This window comes from Poecilia mexicana, unplaced genomic scaffold (assembly GCF_051168715.1).
Source record: "Poecilia mexicana isolate PSO_F unplaced genomic scaffold, ASM5116871v1 scaffold_22, whole genome shotgun sequence".
NCBI classification, from domain to species: domain Eukaryota; kingdom Metazoa; phylum Chordata; class Actinopteri; order Cyprinodontiformes; family Poeciliidae; genus Poecilia; species Poecilia mexicana.
In genome coordinates, this window is record NW_028263391.1 from 8,156,682 (window position 1) to 8,179,268 (window position 22,587).

The following is a 22,587-nucleotide window of genomic DNA, read 5'->3' on the forward strand; positions in this document are numbered from 1 at the left end:
AGTATACACAGTGCTGTGAACGGGTTTTTTTTTTATTTTTATCTCCTTATAGGTTTCTTGTGTTTTCGGTTGGAAAAAGCCAACCTGGTTCTATGTAGAAAAGTCATCGTTGCCCTGATTAATCATGATTTAACAGAGAAACCACATTTTTTGGAAAGAGGAATCAAATTTCACTGGCCACATCCAGGCCTCATGTGATGCCACCACCAAAAATTCGAGAGCAGATGAGAAACAAAGTCACTGAATGACATCTAGCAGTCTGGAAAGTGAACCACAGGAAGCCGCTATCCACAAATTGAGAGAAGGTGGAACAGCGGCGAACTCTCCCAGGAGTTTCTGGCCTACCAAAGTTACTCCAGAAGATCACAGAACATCATGGAACAACAAATAAAGCACCGCAAGCCTCACCTTAGCCTCAGTTAAGGTCAGAGTTCGTCGTTAAACAATAAAAAAGAATGATACCGGGCAAAATCGGTATCCACTTTCCCTCTGAAAAAATATTCTGTGGATTGAGAGGAACACTTTAGAACATGTGCAACTTTGTTAAACCTAGCACAAAAGCTACAGAAAATGAGAGGTAGAGAACATCATGCTGACATTTATGACCTTAAACTCAGTTTGGTCATTCTGCTGGACTAAGATCTGAAGCACAAGTCTACCTCTGAATGGCTAAAAAAAAAAAAAAAGGATGTTTTGTATCGGCCCAGTCAAAGTCAGAACTTAAGCTCAGTTCAGATGCTAGGCCCTGAGCTTTTGAACATGATCAGGTTAGCTTTTTCACTAATAAATGAAACCATAATTTGAAAAGTGCATTTTGCATTTCCTTAGGTTTGTCTTTGAGTTTGATGACAAGCAACCTTATCGGACAATATGAGAGATTCTGGTCAAACTTGAAACTGATTACGCTTCACTGAACAGAGAAATTTTGAAAAAAGAAAAGAAACAATCTACCTTGAAAAATAAATGAATTTTTAAAATGCTTGGTTTCTGATCTCCTTCCGCTGATTAATCTTAAACGTCATTAATCGGCATCAGCTGAAGACAGCTCAGGGGTGTGATTAATTTTCTGTGGTATCGCTCAACAAGTCTGGGCTCCTCTCAGCAGCTGATGGGGGATTTAAAGAGATAAATCATGTCCTCGCAGCAGGACAAAGTTATAATTGTGAAACTTTCTCGCTTTACCACCAAGAACAATTTTTGTCTATGCAGAAGACGATCATAGTCATAAATAATTCATACTGTAAAAGTCAATACGAGAACCGAGAATTTAAAAAAATCAATTAAAATGCCTTTTCTGTTAGACAGAAAGGAGAATCCGAACGAGGAGGTGGTGGCGAATAAACGAGACTGAGACGGATGAAGTCAGAAAGTGAGACGTACGCTGTAAAGAACTCTTTGAAGGGAAACAGGAACACAGTCAAGACAGAAACGCTTTCTGTACTTTTCAAAGCGGCGGGGTCGAAGACACTCTGTGGCGGCGCGGCTCCAACTAAACATCCCCAAATTCTGGATCCAAACATCATGGCGCCGTTGAATAAAGGGAACCCAGGACATGAAATCCTCAGAATGCACCACTTCGGCAAAGCACGAGCTAAAGCTTGTCAGAGCCTAAAACATAATGTGTACAAAAAAAAAAAAAAAAAAAAGTCTTTAAACGTAAGAAGCTCTGCATTGAGTCCTGGCTGAAGTGCCGTAATTCATGAGTGTTATTCAAGTGACATTTTGGAGCTGGAGGGGATTCTTATCAAATGTCAAATAAAGCTTGACGAAGCAGCTGGCTCCAGGGAGGGACTGCGTACCGTCCCACCTGCCTGAGGCGGGGATTACTGGACTCATAAACGCAAAGAAAAGTTTAATTACTGAGCTGTTGCTGTGGACTTTAGCTTCAGGAATAATTAAACACCACGCAAAAGTATTCGCACCTTTTGAACTTTTCGAGGGGACTTTGTCACGCTAGAACCAAAAACTTCAAGGCATTTTATTGAGATTTCTATGAAACACAAATTAACGTGTAATTTAATCTCAGAATAAATCCAGCTGTCTTCTATTCTTCTGGCTGGAGAGCTGACATGGATGGTTGATTGATGCTTAGATCCTTATGGTGCAGTAAACTAACTTTTGAGAGAAGGCAGAGACCGTATAAGATTTATTTTCCTCAAACTACTCCTTTTTAGTCAAAGCTTTTGTTTATGTAAGTAGGTGACACGTTCATTTTGAAGTGTAAATGAAACAATTGAATAGAAAAAATAAAGTCTGCTAGAGAACAATACTATCACATGAAATCCCAATAAAATACAGTGAAGTTTGTGGTTAAAATGTGACAAAACGTGGAAAAAAGTTCAACGTGTGCAAATACTTTTGCAGCCGTAAAGTTTACCGTACGATTATGGACATGTGACTGCTTGTCATAATCATAATCATAAAGTGACCAAGACTTACAGAACAGGATGCAGCGATAAGACGGATGTGTTTGCACGGAACAACGTTCATAGATAAATATAATAAGCGTTTCATTAAATGTCTTTTTTTTCTTTTTGTCCTTTCACAGACTTGCAGATGGCAGCGAGTATCTGTTCCAGTGTAAAGATGAGGTACGTTTTCAAACTGCTGATAAAAACAATGCATAACTTTCACATGTCTTTCATGAAGCACATGACAGTCAAAAGTTCAGGGTTTAAATAGTGACGATCTCTGGCGCTAAGCTCAGCTCACAAACACCTGTTGAGATAAACCAGTGAAAACTACAAGGCAAAGCCACACTCCGCCTCACTGGGGGGGGGGGGAAATTCCCTGCCTAAGCCAACTCCATGTGGGTTTGTTTTTTTTTTTTCTCCATGGTATTCCAGGAGGAGCTCCAGCGCTGGAGCCAGGCCATGGAGAAGGCCGTTCAGACCCTGGCAGCGGAGGAGGCCCCGGGCCCCTCGGGCTCCAAAACCCACAGCCTGCCCACCGCTCCCTCCTCCTCAGCTGCCCTGCCTGAGCCCAGCGCTGCCAAGAAAGACAAGGAGAAGAAGTTCAGCCGCTTTGCCAAGAAGAAGTGAATGAGAAAGGAGAGCCGCCTGGAGAGGCAGTAGCCTAGGCAACCTGGAAAGAGGAAGTAGTATTTGTGTACGACCAGTCGGAGCAAGCTTTATATCACCCGATTTCTTTCTTTCTTTGTTTTTTTTTTCATATGATTTTTGTGACAAATAGTGTAGTTTAGGTTGAAAGCCATCACTATTGCCTGTATTTAAGCGAGTGTATGATTACAGAAAAAACATTTTTATTTGTATTTAGAAATGCTAAGGCGAAAGAGTAAATTAAAAGCACAGGAATGCTTCACACTCAACCAAAGATTATTTGTAAAACTTTTCTTTTTCTTTGTTTACTTCAGCTTCAGTTTCTTTTTGTGTGCTTTGTTTATGCATGCTTTGATAAAAGCCATATAGGACATTAAGGTATTTTCATCAATTTGCCTTATAAAATGGTTGTGAACTGTAATACTGTGCTGTTTGAGTTCAGAGCACTAAATGCTAACGTACCGACGCAGAGTGAAATACACGACGTTTGAGAGGAGCTTTGTAAAACGCAGAGATGAGGAAAGCATGGCGCAGTGCAGAACGGCGCACACACTGCAGGTGTAATTGCAGTTATGCAAACTAAACGCTCTATGCACCGGGAAGAGTCGGAGTGAATACATTTTATTTTATTTTTTAAGTGATAGTAGCAGTCATGTGGGCTGAGAGTACCGTCTAACAGGCTGTACTCTCAACTCATCTCTGATAGTTATTTTAGTTTTTTTCTCCTGAATTTCAAATATATTCAACACTTGTGTAACAAACTCTGACTTTCATATCTATTCATTGACATGTATACACTATATATCTGCAGATGCATGGATTACGTTTTACATTAGCTTGACATGGTGCTATCGAGATATTCCTGAAGCAAGACCAACTCGACATGCCTTATATGTCACCAAGTTGCAGTCGCACTAATGAAATGAGTTCTGCTAGCACTCTTCCCTCTGTGGGGTGTTTCATAAAGGTGGCTCACACCTGCAGGTTTTCCAGTACAAAAAAAAAAAAGCCTGCAAACTGACTGGTGAAAGGCTCGGGCTTCTATGAACATATAGATTAGCTACACTACATGACAACATTTGGATTCAAATCATGGTGGGGATTTGTTTCTTCAGAGGGACAGAGAAGATGGAGAAAGATGTCGAATCAAATAGTCTGGGAGTTAAATGCAGGGAAATCCTGGAGGAATATATGTAAGAAGCTGGAGGAAAACTGGTTTAGAGGTTCGATTCTGCAGCTCAGGCTTTTTAACAAATGCAGGGATTAACAGAGAACAACTGAACCTGTTAGTTTGCCCTACTGGGAGGCCTGATTTGAAACATGCTTTGGGTATTTAATGCGTACAAAAGGTTGGACTAAAGACACTAAAGGACCTGTCTGCTGGTACTTTCTGGTAGCTTTCTGTTAGGCCTGCGTTTATGAAGGCAAAGCATACCGACTAAAAGGAGCTAAAGGGAAAAAAAAATGTCAGACTAAAGAAGAGAAGAACACATTGCTCTTCTCTTCTTTTTTAATCAAAAGTATTTTAAATACGGAAGTGGCAGCATCATGCCATATGGTTTGTGAAGTTATTTAATGTAAAAATAAAAAACAACACCCAACAAAAGTTTACCCAGGATTTCATAGTAGATATTTTAAAAAGTGATCTAGTTTAAAAAGAAACTTCATAGTTGGGGGACGGGGGGAAGCCTTTTTGCTTATTAACATTTTATGACACAAATTGTAAAAAAAACAAAATCAATAAATAGAAGCCACTCTTTATGAAACACCCGTCATCTCACTGGTCTAGATTTCATTCACTCGACCCAAACAGACAATCAGTAAATAATAAAGAGTCAAACAATAGCAAGCGAGGAATTTAAACCAGAGGCTGTCACTTCCTTAGACATGATTAGAATAAAAAAAGACTTAAGAGAACTGGGTGTGGGTCACACAGCAGCAGTATGAAGCTGGGAGAATTCATGATGTGAATGTAACTTCACAGTAAAACGCTGCATAATGAGGCAAAACCATCAACACATGCAGGGGCGGATCTAGAAAAATATTTATGGGGTGGCAAGAGGGGGGCAGGGATTTTTTTCAGGGGTGGCAGCATATGCCAGTATGTATGTATGTTTATTTATTTATATATATATTTATATATATATATATATATATATATATCCGCCCCTGAACACATGCAAACAAGAAAACTACAGTACACAAGCCATGCGAGTCGGTGTGGTGGCACTAATGCAGGCTCACACTGCTGTCCTGCCTTCCACTACAGGCTCTTCACCCCGAGCCACAGTGCAACTCAAGTGACCTCAATAAAAGCCATGTTTATAAAGTTGAGCGAGAGCATTCACCTCAAGAGTTTAACGGTCTACATTTACAAAGAACCGATCTAGTGAGTCTTCTCAACAGTGAGCATAATGTTAAATTTGTACTAAAAAAAAAACAAAACAAAAAAGAAAACACCTAAAAATGGTTTGAATGACTTGCATTGTATGTTTTTTTTAGTTGGTCACTATATCTATAATAAGAATGTGACATGTCTACTCTCACCTCCATCCACTCCTTATCTCTGCCATTTCTGTTCAGTGGTTTTTAATCTGCATTTTGTACTCTCTCTCTAGCTATGTAAAAATATCCAAAAATGTTAAGGGAAAACATGAGGATACATTTTGAGAATAAAGTTTAAAACCAATACCCAGGAACAGTCGGCTGCTGTGACTCTTTCTGCAGTTTCAGTGCTTAGTAACATTATTCACAGTCATTGAGCATTTCCAGATTTTGTCACATCGCAACCAAAAAATAAATAAAAAATAAAAATTTGAGTTTTATTCCAACACAAAATGGTGCAAAGCATTAAAGCAGAGCTAAGAATTGTCTGGTATTTAGCTCTTTCCGACTTTAGAATAGATTTCACTTTAGTGATACAATGACTATTACAACACAGTAATGGTAATTTATATGGGGAAGATCACATATTACTATAAAACAAACAAAAAAAAAAATAACAAAGCTTTTTGAATCTGAACTTCTCAAAGCTTACAGCATACGCCCAGAAAACCACAAAGTAAAACAATGCCCGGGTGACATATTCAACAAAATACGGAAAAAAATTATAAAATATTACAAATGTGTTTGAGGACTGAACATTTGTTTTTATACGTTTACAGATTGTGCAATTACAGAGAATGAGGAGGTGAATTTTCTGCACATTACCTGATTTGTGAAGGAGCTCAGTCTCCAATTGGGAGCAATAAATCTTTATTAAACCATCGTAAAAAAATGAAGTCAGGTTGAGAGAATGACTACAGAATTAGAGAATATTTCATATTTACATCAACACTGCTATCAGAGAGAAAGACCTAAAAAAAACCTAAAGATAAATGTAACACAGCTGAAGTTTTAATGGTTCAGTGTTGATATTTGCTTTAGGAGATAATAAATTAATGAATTCTTACGATAGGAAGTTATATTTCTACAAGAACCTCAGTCTGAAGCATCAAAATGTGAGAAATTAATGGGGAAGCTTGTTTTTTTAATTCCAGCATGAAGAGATTTTTGTCCTGATTCTCTCCAAAAAGGCAACATTCTGGCTTTTGAAACAGGATTTACAGGTGAATCTCCAAGAAATATCTCATTAAAAAGTATTTTTTCAATTCAATTCAAGAAGTGAAGCTCATCATTAGGCATAGAGTTATGAATTTCAATTTTGATGTCTATGTTCATATACTCCTCAGTCCATGAACATACTTTAAAAATCCTATCAGGTGCATTGATTTTTATTTTTTATTTTTAATGAAAATACCATATATGTGTGTTTTGAGTTTCACTTTTTGAATGAAATTCCCGAATGATATTCCAAGTCTAGTTTCTTGGGGATACGCCTGTAGATCTGAAATGGCAAAAACATGGGAACAAAGAGCTGAATACACCTTTATCCTCGCTTCATTTCTGCTTGGCGGATAATTAAATTAGGCATAATCAGATCACAACAACACATGACAATGAGCTTCGTTACACAATAATATCAATTAGAATAATAAACCTAAGATTTGAGAAGTTTCCATTTTAGATTTAATTACAGTCTCTAGGTGTAATACTTTGTGTGATACCTTGGACATTCACATCACAACACACACACACCGGACATCTGAGGAAGAAAGAACCCAGCTGACCTGGTGTTCTGCTGCCATGTTGGGATATTTGGTATCAAACAGCAGTTGACGTCACTTCCTCTTTGGTTACGTTTCTGATTCCCTCAGCGCTTCAGACAGTCCAGGATGACTACTTACAGCGCGGCGGACGCCGTCAAAGGCACCCTGGCGAAAAGTCTTCATGATCTAATTTGTTTTTACATTTGTATCTCAGTAAGTGTGTGTGTGTGTGTGTGTGTGTGTGTGTGTGTGTGTGTGTGTGTGCAGACGTGTTTAATGTGTGTTGCAGAACGGGCTCAAAGTGGATGTGTGAGAGGAGCAGGAGGTTTCCTCGTCTATTTGATGAGCTTGTTGGCTCTTGTGTTTGCTTCGTCGATGCACAGTTTATTCATGTCCGCCTGAAGGAAATGAGTATAGAGTACAAAAATAAAATAAAATAGAGAGAGAGAGAGAGAAACATACATGAACAAATTGTTTTTGTATAAATGCAAAAACTAGAGACGAACCAACAAAGATCTGCTAATTGCCCCCTTGAACTGACAGATAAATATCAGTCGGATAAAGGTTTATAAAATATGATCTGATAAGTCAGGATAATCTTCTAAATCCTATTTTTCTGCTATTGCTGGGTGATAAATAATTGATTAAATTTTTGGTTTCTGAAGGTTAAATTCTTGGAAAATCTGGATTTTTTCCCTCCACCAATGCTCAACCAGAGCCACCATCTTGTTTTACAGTTTCTGTTTATTTGAACTTTGAATTCAGGTCAACTCTACAACAAAATATTAGGTCCAAGCTACTTATTGTTTTATTTTATTTTTAGATTATAAAGTTATAACATTACAAGAATACAGTTGTAATATGTCTAGAATGAAATTGTAGTATTAGTTATACTTTGGTCTCGGGAATATTTCATCTTTTAACACATGATCATCAAATTATTTTCAGTAGTAGAAAAGCCACAGGCGAGCTGGCCATGTTGTAACTGTACAAGATTTATTTTTCTCATTAAAGTAACTTTTTTCTTATAATTTAAAACTTTTTAGTAATATTCCACTTTTATTCTGCCAACATTGAAATTAGGGCTGTTGTAAACGAATATTTTAGTAATCGAGTAATCTATCGATTATTCTTACGATTAATCGAGTAATCGGATAAAAAAAAAATTATAAAATGAAATATTGGTAAATCTGGCATAATACCGGTGTTACTATCAGATATCAATATCAGTCCAATTTTTCATATTTGAGCATCCCTAACAGTTGCTTTTTTGTAGTTCAGAAAACTAACCTGTAACAATAATATCTCACTTTCTAAGTTAACCAGAAGAAAAGTTATAGAAAAATCTGAAATTATATTGAATTTAATAACAAAGAGGCAGGCTCACAAATATGCTTATAAAAAATGTCTACAATCCAGCTTTTAGTTTATGTATTCATCTTCAGTGAGTTTAATAGATTAATTAAACTCACCTTGCCACCTAACCTGTCACGCTTTGGGTTTGAAAATACGGGAAATGTCGCCTGGAGTGGGAGGAGAGGGCGAATGAACGAACATGGGGTGGAGGGGAGGAAATAGACCAGCGGACTGACGAACCGTTAGACCGGGGGACGAACACGGGGGGAAGCAATACGGGATATTTACGACACCTTCACTGGTCACACTCAGAAACTCATCTACCAGCCATGTACGATGCGCTCCGCCACCCGTTTCTTCAGACCGGGATATGAAATTTATTGTGCGGTTCGTCGGTAAAGCTACATTTACACGGTAAGCATCAGCTACTCAGCCGCCCGCCCTGTTCAGGCTATCCGCTCACCTCAGCGCTCTTCCTGCCGTTCGCTTTCAACCAGCAGCCCCGGAGGAGAAATGCTGCCGTACTCCAGGCATTCAAGGATGCTTATTGGTTCCCCAAAAACGATAAAAAGTCGGGCATTACCATCAATCAATAAAATCCCCACGGGCCAATCTTGAAGATTGGACTTTATGCCGCTGAGACTTAGCTTTTGTCAACAACTCAGAGGCGGAAGTGAGAGCTCCGCGCAACGCAAATGAAGTCCCGGCCGGAACACGGTGCGCTAACTAATAAAACATAAATTAACGAAGCTTCGAGGCAGGTAAATTTTCCTCGAGGAATTTTAGTAATCGAGGTACTCGAATCATTCGAGGAATCGTTTCAGCCCTAATTGAAATTAAGCAAAATTCCCAGTAGCCTCAATCATTCAACTTCCAGAAGGGAGGATTGAAGTAAAAGCCATTTTCTGAAAATATTTCTCATTTCTTTTTTTAGATGAGAATAAAAAACGTTTGTTAAAATCAAAAATTGGCAGTAGATGAAACTCTTTAAAACTACTTCACAATCTTTTGAAAGCAACTACAAAAATGGCAGAATGTTGCAGAAAAAGACGCCGTAATCGGCCTCAGACTCACCTTATCGTTGATGCGATCGATCTGAGCGTTCTGCTTGTCGATCTCGTTGCCCATATTCAGAGCCATGTCCTTCATGTTGCCAATGATGCCGCCGACGGCCTGGAGGTTATCCTCCATTTCGTCCTCCCGCGCATCGTTAGTCACTCTGCACAACGACACGCCGCGGTTTGTATTTGGATATGAGGAATCGCTGAAGAGTGGAAAAAGAAGAGGAGCGTTACCTGTTGATGTAGGGGCCGGACGGCGCGGCAGCGGCGTTCGTCTGAGCGGTCTGGCCGTTGCGAACGCCCGAAGGCTGCCTTGAGACGACGTTTGAGCCTTTGCTGTTGCCTTTGCCCCACGTGCGTTTGTAACGAGAGTCGTTCTCGATGGATGACACCCTGGGGACAAAAAAAAAAAGATTCAAAATCCAGGTGAAAACCAGTGACGTGCGGTCAGGGGAGGCAGGTGAGACAGAGCCTCACCTGTCATCATGGAAAAATAATATAATCATTTATAAAGATATTTTCACCCTGTGCTTTGTACTATAAAGTACCTATTTTTTCATTTAATTTAACCAAATCTTATTACTTTTTTTCTTTAAAATCACTGAATTTTCGCATTTTCCCATTCAAATTCTTGGAAGCGAAGCCGGTGAGGCAGCAGCGAGCTGAGCCTCACCTGGGATTGTGCAACTTCTCCCTAACTGCACCGGTTGCCATTCTATGAGAGCATGCTCCTCCTGTCTATACGTCGCCAATAAAATGGTTAAAAGCATTTAATCTATGAACTGATTTTCCATAATTTAGCTTATGTATTTAATGTACTGTGTTTTTATTTTCACCAACTGTGTGTGTAACGTATTTCGTGTGCTGAGGAGCAATCATAAACGGCAGAGAACAGATTCGAGGTGAGGCAGGCAGTTCTCTTGCCTCCTGGCAGGGGGCGCTCATGATCCCTGTTATTGTGACTCCACAACTGCAGAGTAAGAGACGGTAACAGCGAGCTAGCCATACAGTAGCTGCGCTGATACAGAGAGCAAGAAAGACGTGGTTTTGAGTTGTACTTTAACGGTTTCTCCCTTTGCTGTTAAGCACAGCACAAAATTAATAATATCTACATGTCTAAGTTTGATTGAGATAACGGCATTATTCTGCGGCGGCGCGGCTATGGATGGCATGTTAAAGAATAGTCTTTTTACCCTCCAGCATTGTAAGCACGCGCGAAATTTCCTTATGTAAACAATAACATGCAGGGGGTCTAGATTTGCAAATCCGATTATAATTAAGTCGGTGCCTCACCAGCTATGAACCTCACCGCACGTTACTGGTGAAAACTTACAATGAACACACACACGCAAAACTTGAGTAGCTCTTTCTTAGCAGGTTCAACTGTTAGCTACTGCAGATGCTAATCAATGAAGCATGACAGGTAAAAGACTCCCTACCTGATGCCTTGATAATCAAAGTATCTTCTTTTCAAAAGTGAAATAATTTCAGAAAGATTTTGTCCGTGTTTAGAATCAAATGCAGCCTTTTAAAGTCATTATAAAAGTACATTTACCAGGCAGATTTATGGTAAATGTTGAGTAGCACTCTGATATCAACAACATTTGCAATTTATGGGTAAAAAAGCAAAAAAACAAAACGGCAATAAATCAACAAACCAGCATCACAGAAGTGCTTCAAGCTGCGTAAATACCAAAGCAATTTGCGTTTGAAGCCTTCTGCAGCTTTGCAGAGCAACTGCATGCTCTCTTTTTGATGCGTTATAATTGCGACGGCGGATCGAGGCGAGAGCAGGAAGCGGAGGTGGAACGGACGGGCTACCTGTCGCAGGGGCAGACGCAGAGGCCGCAGCACTTGGACAGGTCCGTCAGGTTTTTCTCAGCCGTCCTCATGTCCTGGTTGATCTGGTCCATGCCCCGCTCCACGTTCCTCAGTGGCTCTGAATAAGAACGACACGTCGTTATTTTAATCATTTGAATAAACGCTCCACGTCGTCGTCGTGTTAAAAAACATCTATTTACGATGGGAGAGGAAAAAATTGATACAGAAAGGCTGCAGTTAGCATAAATGAACAGCTACGCTTTACTTAAAGAGCCAGTTAGAAGTTTAAAAGGGTGAGATGAATTTCCAAAACAAGAATTCGGTGCACAAGTTTTGGTGTGTTGTGATTAAAAAGAACGCAAACAGAATCAAACACAACATACAATCCCTATAAGGTGTGTTTCAGTGATTCTTGAGAATAGGGACAAAATGGGTTTTAATTTTCCCATATTTTTTTTTAAATTATTTCTCAACCTTATGTATGCAAATATGACAAATAATGTTTAGAAAATATGAAGATGCTAAGGTACAGGCTCCCAGTTGCGAATTTTTTTTAAAAAATTACATTTTTAATCGACCTGACCCAGAACTTTGTCATCACCATCTGACAAAAATAAATCTAAAATTATTTTTAAAATACCCCATTAGTGATATTTTTACTCAATTTACAGACAAATGCTTCTCAAGAAATAAAATAAATATTATTTAAAACAAAAAACAAGAAAAAGTCCATCTGATGGAGTTGACAGTGCATGACGGAGTTGACACAGAACTGAAGGTGGTGGCAAACTAGTGAGTAAAATGAAAAACTTGGTACATGTGAAGTAATGCAATTCATGTAAAATACATTAAAATGAATTAGTTGCACAATTAAGTGAGATTTGACAACAATTTCACTGAGAGTCAGAAAAACTCTGACGGAGTTGACGAAATGCCAAACTACCTCAATTTATATGATGTTATTCTGAAGGAGGCCATATTGTAGCTCGTCAGGTCCATGAAATCTTTACATTATACCAAAATTAAGCTTTTATTTCACAAAATTTCATCAAAGTTTTGTAAATTGTCAGTTATGGAGTTGACACATCATGGTTGTGACAAACAACTTAGGAATAAAACAGAAGAAAAAACTAAAGAATAACTTAAGCTAACCGGAGCTAACTAGCCCTCCTAGCAAAGGAAGAGAAAAGACAACGTCATGGGGTCCTCAGAAGTTCTGGTGCCCCCCAATAATGCCTGATTTTTTTACATTCTTTTCATTTCTGACGGTGTTGACAAAAACTAAGGACAAATTTCAACGGAGTTGGAAAATATCCAAAAATTATTTTTAATTCAATTTATCGATACTTTTATAATTATTTATATGTCTACTTATACTTAATTGTCATAATATATAATTTTAGTATTTATTTAATTGTTTTAAACTATAAGAATGTGTTGAGTTCTGCTCCTGGACAAGGGCTTTTACAGGCATCATCCACCGACTACAATGTTTAAAATAAAAAAATATTCAGCAAAAAAAAGAAAAATATACATTGTTGTGCTCACATGACCCAGGTTAGTTTAGTTAGATATTTGAAAAAAATATATTTTGTGTATATTTTATTCAAATTTCATGCTTTATCCATAGGACCTGTTTTGTCCCTATTCTCAAGAATCACTGGTTTACATGTCCCTGAACAAGCTGCAGAGGAAATGAACAGTCCTGTAGCCTTCTGCCGCACTTTTAAAAGGAGGAACGTGTTTTATGATGCAAAGTTTGATCTGTCGGGGCGAAATGACAGAAAAATGTCTGGAGAAGTCAAAGCGAAGCTTTTAAATCCAAGAACAGTATAACAACTACGAAGCGTCACGGAGGCAGGGTCATGCTGAGAAGCTGTTTAGGTCCCAGTTGTACCGGAATAATGAAAAAAGTGGAGCGCTTTCCAGCTTCCAAAATCTAATTTAACAACAGAACAATAATCCCAGAAACACTTCAAACCTGGTTTTTGAGAGGAAAAAAGGAGAACAAGATTACATTTAGTAGAAAGGCCCCCGACCTCAAACCTGCTGAAAATTATTTACACAACTCATGTCTGACCAGGCAAGGAGTCAAATATTCACCTGGACTTCGCTAACTTTGCTAAGGGACATTTAGCTAAATGTCAGCAGGGGTTGTGTATAGATTAGAGAGCGTAATGTTTAATTTCGTCCCCCTGTGGATTAGAAGAACTTTTATACCTACTTCTTGTTTTTTTTTATTTACTGAAATTGGATGTTGTATTATTGTTCCTCCTGTTAAAAATTAAACATTTGAACATCACTCGCTTTTAGTTTTTTTTTTTTAAAAGCAACCACCTCCTTGTAGTTTTTATTCCAACATTTATTACTCTTATTGCCTCAGGAGGAAAAATATCTCAGTTATGCATCAGAGGAAACCTGGTTCTCTTCAACAATGATGAAAAGTCGATGCTGTGAGCTCACCTGCTTGGTGGTCGAGCATCTCCATGGTTTTGTTTCCCGTCTGTTGGCTCTGGAAAAGAAACGAAAAGAAAAATGAAAGATCGCAACCTCACATAAGAGCAGACAGGAATAATTAAAAGGTAAAGTCGTGTTAAAAATTAAACGATTTTGACTTTGCTAGGAAAAATAAAATAAAATAAATGACAAGTTTTAAAAAAAAAAGTTTCAACAACAAGGTAGATTCATAGTTTTCTACATTATTTGTGAAATAACACCTTTAAGCAAAATGAAACATTTTAGCATTTTCTTTCAGGTAGATAAAACAAGACCTGACTGAAAACATAAAAAAGAATAAAAACATCAAACGTCTCACCTCCTCTGCCATCTGCAGCATCCTCCTTGTGCTTTCCAGAGACTGGAAGGGAAAATATAGTTAAGATCATTTTTAGGACAATATTACCAAACTTTACTGTCACTGAAGCGTTTCTTTCAGCGACTGACATTAATGGTGATGAAATTAAAGTGTCATTAATTACAAAGTCATGCAAAGTTGGGAATTTTAATGCAACTTTGCATTAAAAGTGTCATTATTTACTGAATGACACTTCGTGACAACATTCATTCATTCATAAAGACGCCTTCATGTTCATGACAGGCGTTATGACAGTGGCATGTCAGTCTTATCCACATCATGTCACATGAAGTGTTACCAAAACATCCTCAAAAAATATATTCATGTTAAGAAAATACTCAATCTACTTTGAAGTACTTGATTTGATTATTTTTCCTTCTTTCCAGAATTTTGCAATCTCTCTCATATCTGGAGCCGCACACAACATCTGAAGCTGAAATACTCTAATTTTAACATGATTTTCCTTTTCCGGTTATTCCAGTTGGCAGACTCGGTAGGATTTTTGCAAATTATTTTGGATTACACTCAGAATACAAGCCCCTGAAGACTAAAATTGCCCCCTGTGGTCTGAACTAATAAACATTGGCAGAGATTTCTGAATTTCATTGCCAACAAACTCCAGAGATAGAAACTTTTTGTGATCATAGATTTTCATAGGAAGGGCGATGGAGGAGGGCACAGAAATAACCAAAACACCAACTGGTTGATTAATACAACATGTACAATTGTTTTTGAAGAATGAATCATGTACACTTCTTATTGATTGAATATAAGAGGGAAAAAAAACACATAATAGGTTGGAGTCACTGATCAGGTAAAACTCACAAAAGTAAATAGACGAAAGAGTCAAGAAACAACGGTGGAAAGGAATGCAGTTGGTTCAGGTAAAAGCTACGCCCTTCATGCATCTGTTAATAGGAAATGCTGCACAGAATCCCAGGAACTGCAGCAGCTTAGCACAACACTGCACCTTTCAAATGTGCCTCAAAATGTATTCATACACCTTGAACTTTCACAAATTTCATTCTTTTATGTATATTGTTTGTTTTTTATTCTCGACAAGCCAACACAAAACATGGTTCATCAACGACAGGCAGCAAATTAGAAATTTGAAAAAGTGTTTCTCGATGTTTTGCCAAAGAAAAACATTTTTTTTAAATGGTGATATGCATTTGTATTTAGAAGCAAATCTAGTTTTATGTCTCTGCCAGTTTTGTATATTTAGAAGATTTTTTTATTTTTTTAGAAAATTTTGCCCGTTTGTTTTTGCAAAACATCTCAAACTCCCCAAGATTAGCCAGGTGCTGTAAGTAAACATCAATATTCTGCTTTCCCAGAAATTTTCAACAGGATTTGGGTCTGGACTTGGATGAACCCATTCTAACAATTATGCTCTGATCTACTGACAGCTGCTGTAGATTCCCTGTCCATGAAGAAGAAAAGCATCCCTGCAGCATGATGCTGCAACAACCAGGTTTTATTGTAGAGATTGTGAGTTAAATGTTATGTGAAAAGTGATTTTCTGTTTTTCTGACTAAAGCTCTTCTTGCCCAGCCTTTATAATCTTTACTGACCGCGTCTCACAAGGTTTGCCATCCCAATTCTGCACACCTGACTGAACTGTCTGCAACAAATGGTTAGGATATCGCTTCATCACGTCAACCTGCTGTCAACATCTCCACAACTTTTTCCCTCAATTATCTACAGATTCTTTTTATTCACCAATATTCTCTAGCAAACCTTTGATATCTTTGCAGAATTTCTGCCAAGAATAAACACAAATTTACCAACTTGTACATTTCTGAAAACAAAATGTTTTATTTATAGTGTATTAGAGTGAAGGGGCTAAATTCAAATGCATGCTTCTCTTTTAGATAAAAACACCCCCATGTCCCCCAAAAAGTCAGACTTTTCCTTATATTTCACAATTATTTGTTTTCAACTAATTTATTTAAATTAGTTGTTATCTTAGTACAATAAATTAACAGCTCAAAGTATATAAAATTTTTGCAGGGCACAGTATTTTTTACTGCATTTTAAACAATAAATTGTAATGCCCTGATACACAGTCAGTCATGCGTTGAGTGTTTAAGGTTTGACCAGTTACCCAAAGCCAGAATGGTTAGCAGAATTAGCAGCAGGACGTTCCCATGCCGACACGCCTCCTTAATCAACCAGGCAGCAGCACAAGGAAGCAGAAGAAGAAGAAGAAGGAGGGTAGAAAGAAAACTGCAGGTTTAGTTTAAACACAGAGAGCAGGAAAACACAGCTGAGACAAACAAGAGAAGTTTAGAAACGATACACATTAGAGCTGAGTATTTACTTCATCAGTTGATTATATGGTGTCCAGTGCTAGTTAAACTATCAGCTTCATAGTAAAGAAACAGATTTAAATGAAAGTCAATCTGTGAAAAGCACCGCCAGGCCAGGAAGCTACCAGACTAAACCAGGAACCAAAACCTCACACCTTCCACGCTTTTATGAAGCCACATTTAAATTGTAATAATTTTCACATTTAGATCAAGTCTTCCTTTGCTTTTACCACAGGTAGCTCGATGAGGACAACATGTGGTTTTGGATCCGTTTAGCAAATCAATTTTCATCAATGCTTAGCTTTAGTGATGTAGGTGGAGGACTGTTTAGCCTTTACATGGAACCAGTACTTCCTATGTTTACGCAAGTACTTCACAGGAAGAACGCCTTCTGCTTTACATATTCATATTTTCCATCCACCTTCTTTCATTTCCACGTGGAAGTAAATTTGTTTGGCTCCTAAAATGAAACATCTGTTCTGTTTGTTTACTTTGCATAGCTATTGTGTTTGGTGTTCTCTGTTTAGAGAACTACTCAAAAGGTTCGCCAAAGATCTACACGAACATGCACTTCTGTTTTAGTGTTTTAATCTAAGTTTTTTTTTTTAAATAAATCCGACTGACATTTTCACTTTCTTGCAATGCTAGCGTGCAAATTGTTCACTAAAAGTTCACACACTTTAACTGTAAGGAGTATCCATGTACTGGTGTACATTTGTTCGATTTGAAGTGAATAGACTAAGCATCTAAAGCCTGTAGTGTGAGCAGCCAAAACATTCTAGGTTTCATTTCATTCACCAAAAAATTGAACATTTACTAAGAGAGAAACAAGGAAAGAACAGGACTCAGTACCTCATCAGTCAGCTGGTTGGCTCTGACAGCCATTTGCTCCACACTCATGTCGTCCATGTTGGTGCTGTCCTGTTTGGCGGCTCCGCCTGTAGCTCCGAGCTCAATATTCTGCGGCCTGAAGAGGGAGAATCGCAAGTCAGTAAAATAGTTACCATTAACTGTGACTTTTATAAGATTTATGTGACCCTGAACCTGAGAACGATGAGTACAGAGAGCAAAGTATCTATGACAGCAAACATGCATATTGTTGATTCAACTCACCAAGTTAAATGATTATATTTTTAATATAAGGGTTTCATTAAAAGAAACAAATGAAAAGGAGTAACATATTGGTGCAACTCTGACAGGCATATTAGCATCAACCAATAGTTAAAGGTTACAAACATCACTAAAATGTTCTATTACGCTATAATAATTAAGATGTTGAAGCAGCAGCTGCAGAGAAGCAACTCATTCTTTTATTCTATAAGGAGAAATATAAAAAAAAGATGCACAATGGGACTTGAAAGCTACTTAAAGCACATTTTGATGCTTTTGTTCAAAGAATAAAGCAAAATCAAAATCCGTATTTCAGCTCAAATTGTTTAACCTGCAACAGATATTATTTTATACTATTTTAACAAGAGTAATAACTAGAACTGGACAATATGTTGCTTATTGATCATTATCTTAGTATCGTTGTTCACATAATCAGTGTTGAAAAGAGCTGCCTGGACTGCAATGAGTGTTTGCTTATGATGCAAGAATGATGCATTCAGGTTCTCCTTGCCTGTAATATATTGAGCCCTCAGTTTTACCTCTAAATGTAAAGGTAAAACTTTTTAGTTCATCTCTAACTTGGAGTCTCTGTTTGTTCAAGCATCATCTTATTTACCTACTTTAGATTATTATATTCATTTCCTTTTACATCCAGCATGTGCAGCTTCGTGTAGCAAGAACCAAGAAGCATGCTTCTTTTATGAAACACAGATTCACCCAGATATCGTCCGTTTCATAAATCCTGCATCACATTTTCTGCAACATAAATTAGTAACACTCATATTTAAGACCTACTCCAAGATTTAGAATCCCCTGCAAAGCGCCGTAATAATTAAGAAATGCTTACAAACAAAAAGCTGTTTGTCATTAAAAGCAGAGCGGAGACTGTACCTTTAAGATGTTAGGCGGCTCAATGCAGCTCTGTGTTCAGATCAACAACCAGACGTCACGATTCTGACTCAACAGACTCTTGAGCATGTGTCCTCTGGAAGCTGGGAGCTACGACTGCAGAGTTGATCAACTTGTTTCACTATGAATGAACTTTTTTAGGATTTACTGCTAAAGGGAAATTGATTTTAGTCAGGAAGTAAATGATAATGAGAATCAAATGATTACTTCACAGCTAAACCATATTTGCAAGGCAAACATGGTTTAGCTGTCTGGGTGGTTTTCCCAATTCAGAAATCGCCGGGTATGAAAGGTGTGGCGTCATAGGGAATTTGAGGCGATGCTTAATGATTTTGTTTGTTCCGTGTTGTGACACAACCACTAGGAAGAGACTATTTAAGTGGGACAGAAGACATTAAAATGACTGGCACAATACCAGTCATCTCATCTCCAGTCATTCTCTTGTCACAAAGGTGACGTGAGAATTTGACCCCAAGGTTTTTAGATAACATAAAGGAAGTACCGCTTTATTCATTTCTACATTTCTTCCACTCGTCAGCGTTTTTTCTTTTAAAGGTTCAAATGGCATTTTCCTGTTTTGCAAATAGCCCCCTGGACTTCAGATCTCCTGTCAAACCTACAGCAGAAAAATAAAATAAAATAAAACTAAGGTGGAAAAATGGGTAGTCTGCTTGGCAGTCGGTTCAATGATTTAATGTTGTTGACTCTACATTTATCTCTTATTTCCCTTTTTCTTGGACCAGAGAGCACATGTTTCACAGAAACTCAACAGCTTTTTTCTGACAGATCATTAAACTCGGTATGACACAGACAGAAGTTTACATCTATAACACTGAAGGCGGATTTATCAGAAGCAACACGAGAAATTGAATATGTCGATAGGACTGTCAGGATCATTTCTGCTGGTGATTTAATGACGTAAAACTAAGTCTGACCAACAATTTATTAATCCATCAGTTTCAGATTACGTTACCCTCACTTGCCTTCACTCTTTCGTCATTAATTTAATAATCCCAAGAATTTAAAATGAGACATTTAGGAGGTTTTGTTCAGCTGATTTTGTACAAGTTAGGAGAAAGGATTTTAATAATCATTAAGGAGATAAACTGTGTTTATATTAGGGCTGTTGTAAACGAATATTTTAGTAATCGAGTAATCTATCGATTTTTCTTACGATTAATCGAGTAATCGGATTAAAAAAAATTATAAAATGAAATATTGGTAAATCTGGCATAATACCGGTGTTACTATCAGATATCAATATCAGTCCAATTTTTCATATTTGAGCATCCCTAACAGTTGCTTTTTTGTAGTTCAGAAAACTAACCTGTAACAATAATAGCTCACTTTCTAAGTTAACCAGAAGAAAAGTTATAGAAAAATCTGAAATTATATTGAATTTAATAACAAAGAGGCAGGCTCACAAATATGCTTATAAAAATGTCTACAATCCAGCTTTTAGTTTATGTATTCATCTTCAGTGAGTTTAATAGATTAATTAAACTCACCTTGCCACCTAACCTGACACGCTTTGGGTTTGAAAATACGGGAAATGCCGCCTGGAGTGGGAGGAGAGGGCGAATGAACGAACGTAAGATGGGGTGGAGGGGAGGAAATAGACCAGCGGACTGACGAACCGTTAGACCGGGGGACGAACACGGGGGGAAGCAATACGGGATATTTACGACACCTTCACTGGTCACACTCAGAAACTCATCTACCAGCCATGTACGATGCGCTCCGCCACCCGTTTCTTCAGACCGGGATATGAAATTTATTGTGCGGTTCGTCGGTAAAGCTACATTTACACGGTAAGCATCAGCTACTCAGCCGCCCGCCCTGTTCAGGCTATCCGCTCACCTCAGCGCTCTTCCCGCCGTTCGCTTTCAACCAGCAGCCCCGGAGGAGAAATGCTGCCGTACTCCAGGCATTCCCCAGTCATGTTAAGGATGCTTATTGGTTCCCCAAAAACGATAAAAAGTCGGGCATTATCATCAATCAATAAAATCCCCACGGGCCAATCTTGAAGATTGGACTTTATGCCGCTGAGACTTAGCTTTTGTCAACAACTCAGAGGCGGAAGTGAGAGCTCCGCGCAACGCAAATGAAGTCCCGGCCGGAACACGGTGCGCTAAATAATAAAACATAAATTAACGAAGCTTCGAGGCAGGTAAATTTTCCTCGAGGAATTTTAGTAATCGAGGTACTCGAATCATTCGAGGAATCGTTTCAGCCCTAGTTTATATGGAGCTTTATAGTGATAAAATAAACTCACAATACACAATCACAGAAAGTTGATTAGTGGGTTTCCAATCACCAGAAGTCAACAATGTTTTCAATCTGAAGTCTCATTTTTGCCTTCAGACGTGCAAAACTAAATTTGTCTATAGTCAAAAAAATCAGCTTGAAACACTGAAAAAATAAAATTACATATTCAGAAATATACACCAAATAAAAAAAATATTTTAATTTGAATTTTGAGGCAAAATCTTACGATTTGTAGGTTTTAAAACAAAGCTTAACTTTGGCAAAATAAACTTTACTATGTAGAATGAATGTAACTAACTTCTTTAGTTATTTATGAAAAAAGAAAAACATCTACTTAAAAAAAACTGCATAGTTTGCAACTTTAGGACAAAACCAAAAATCTCTTGTATCACTGGAGCTTTTCTCTCATCAAAAATGTAGACATGGGATGAGTAGATCTTCCCATTACCTTCACGTTTAAAATGATTATTGTATGTGTTTAAAAAGCTGCTGTGGGTGGTGGGTGGGTATGTTGGCCTCCAGAATCACCACTGGTTTAGACAATAGGTCACGTAATTAAGACTGGAAACACGCATACAAGTAGTTTTCTATTGTCTGCATTGTTATTCCGTGCATCTCCAGATCTGGAAAAGATCAATAACCAAAAAATAAATAAATATCCGCCCAATCTGCTTTTACTTTAAAACTAAATCTAACAGTTTATTCTATATTTTTTGCTCAAGTCAATGTAGCAAATCAAAATAACAATAAATGTAAATGATACCACTGGAATAAATATAATTCAGTTTCAGTTTTAAATAAAAACTACATGATTCGAAACATTTGTAATTTTTGAGGTGAAACCGGACCATCTAATCAAATCTTCGTTACAATAACTTCAGTTCCAAACTCAAGAAACAGAGTAATGGACAAAAAACATACATTTTTGTTATAAGACATATTTTAACTATTTTTGCTGTCAGCCTAATTTAATAAACTAGCAGACACACGAGGAAAGATTTAACAAGCCTTCAGGACATACCCACTCATGTTGTAGGTCTTCACGGCACCAACAGAAAGTGGATTAAAAACAATGGCCTGAGCAGGTAGAGCAGGGGTCCCCAAACTTTTTCCTGTGAGGGCCACATACCTTTTCTTTTTTCTGGTGGGGGGCCGGAATCAGTTTGTAACAGAAAAAGTGTGACGATTGCAGGAGAGCCTAAATGTAAAAAATATATTGTTTTCCAGAAAGCACAATCAAATAACATTCTCTGGGTTCTTCGCAGAAAAAATCCAATAAGGATTATAGTCCGTATTTTCCAAACTATGAGCCGCACCGGCCTATAAACCACAACCCCAAAGTTTTTATTTATTTATTTTTTTTAAACCAGTAAACATGCACATATAAGCCGCAGATATCTCTGCCGCTCCAGGTTTTCCACAACTATGCAGCAGCAGAGGGGGGCGGACACCCAAAATTTGAGTTATAACAGGTCAATTGAATATCACATTTGTTAGGGTTGAAAAAGAAAAAGTTGCCAAGATTAGATTTAACAGAACTGATTACTGTAGTTTCCGAGCATGTGCTAAATCTGTGGTCCCCAACTATTTTATCACCGCGGACCGAAAGAGAGGGGGAAGAACAGTCAGATAAGGCTTCTGCTTTATCTGGTGTTCCCGCAGAATATACCCAATTTGGGTTGTCTTGGC

The 22,587-nt window shown here is 37.9% G+C and overlaps 2 protein-coding genes across 4 annotated transcripts in view; one reads left to right on the top strand and one right to left on the bottom strand.

Moving 5' to 3' along the window:
* Nucleotides 1-3,820, top strand: part of sptb (spectrin, beta, erythrocytic) — a 43,039-nt gene extending 39,219 nt beyond the window's left edge. For both annotated transcript variants that reach the window (XM_014986867.2, XM_014986864.2), the window contains 2 exons: nt 2,549-2,591; nt 2,847-3,820. In XM_014986867.2, coding sequence (XP_014842353.2) covers nt 2,549-2,591; nt 2,847-3,041 — 238 coding nt within the window. In that variant the 3' untranslated portion in view covers nt 3,042-3,820. The remainder of the gene's footprint in view (nt 1-2,548; nt 2,592-2,846) is intronic.
* A 2,367-nt stretch (nt 3,821-6,187) lies between these two features.
* On the bottom strand, nt 6,188-21,983 carry LOC106917703 (synaptosomal-associated protein 23-like). 2 transcript variants are annotated; one of them, XM_088002454.1, is made up of 8 exons: nt 21,920-21,983; nt 17,464-17,578; nt 14,261-14,302; nt 13,909-13,957; nt 11,446-11,563; nt 9,859-10,017; nt 9,638-9,782; nt 6,188-7,605 (listed from the first exon to the last, which is right to left on the bottom strand). In XM_088002454.1, exons 1-8 carry the CDS (start codon nt 21,925-21,927, stop codon nt 7,543-7,545), a joined length of 699 nt encoding a protein of 232 aa, XP_087858580.1. In that variant the 5' UTR covers nt 21,928-21,983; the 3' UTR covers nt 6,188-7,542. The 2 variants fall into 2 exon arrangements, with proteins under 2 accessions (XP_087858580.1, XP_087858581.1); XM_088002455.1 differs by lacking the exon at nt 21,920-21,983 and adding an exon at nt 18,613-18,752.
* Between the last annotated feature and the right edge of the window lie 604 nt (nt 21,984-22,587).

What these genes read in the sequence shown, in the direction of transcription:
- LOC106917703 (XM_088002454.1), bottom strand. An exon ending in GATGCTCGACCACCAAGCAG is followed by an intron (nt 11,564 to 13,908) that starts GTGAGCTCACAG and finishes GTTCTTATTCAG; the next exon opens with AGCCACTGAGGAACGTGGAG. An exon ending in TGCGTCTGCCCCTGCGACAG is followed by an intron (nt 10,018 to 11,445) that starts GTAGCCCGTCCG and finishes TTTTGTCCCCAG; the next exon opens with GGTGTCATCCATCGAGAACG.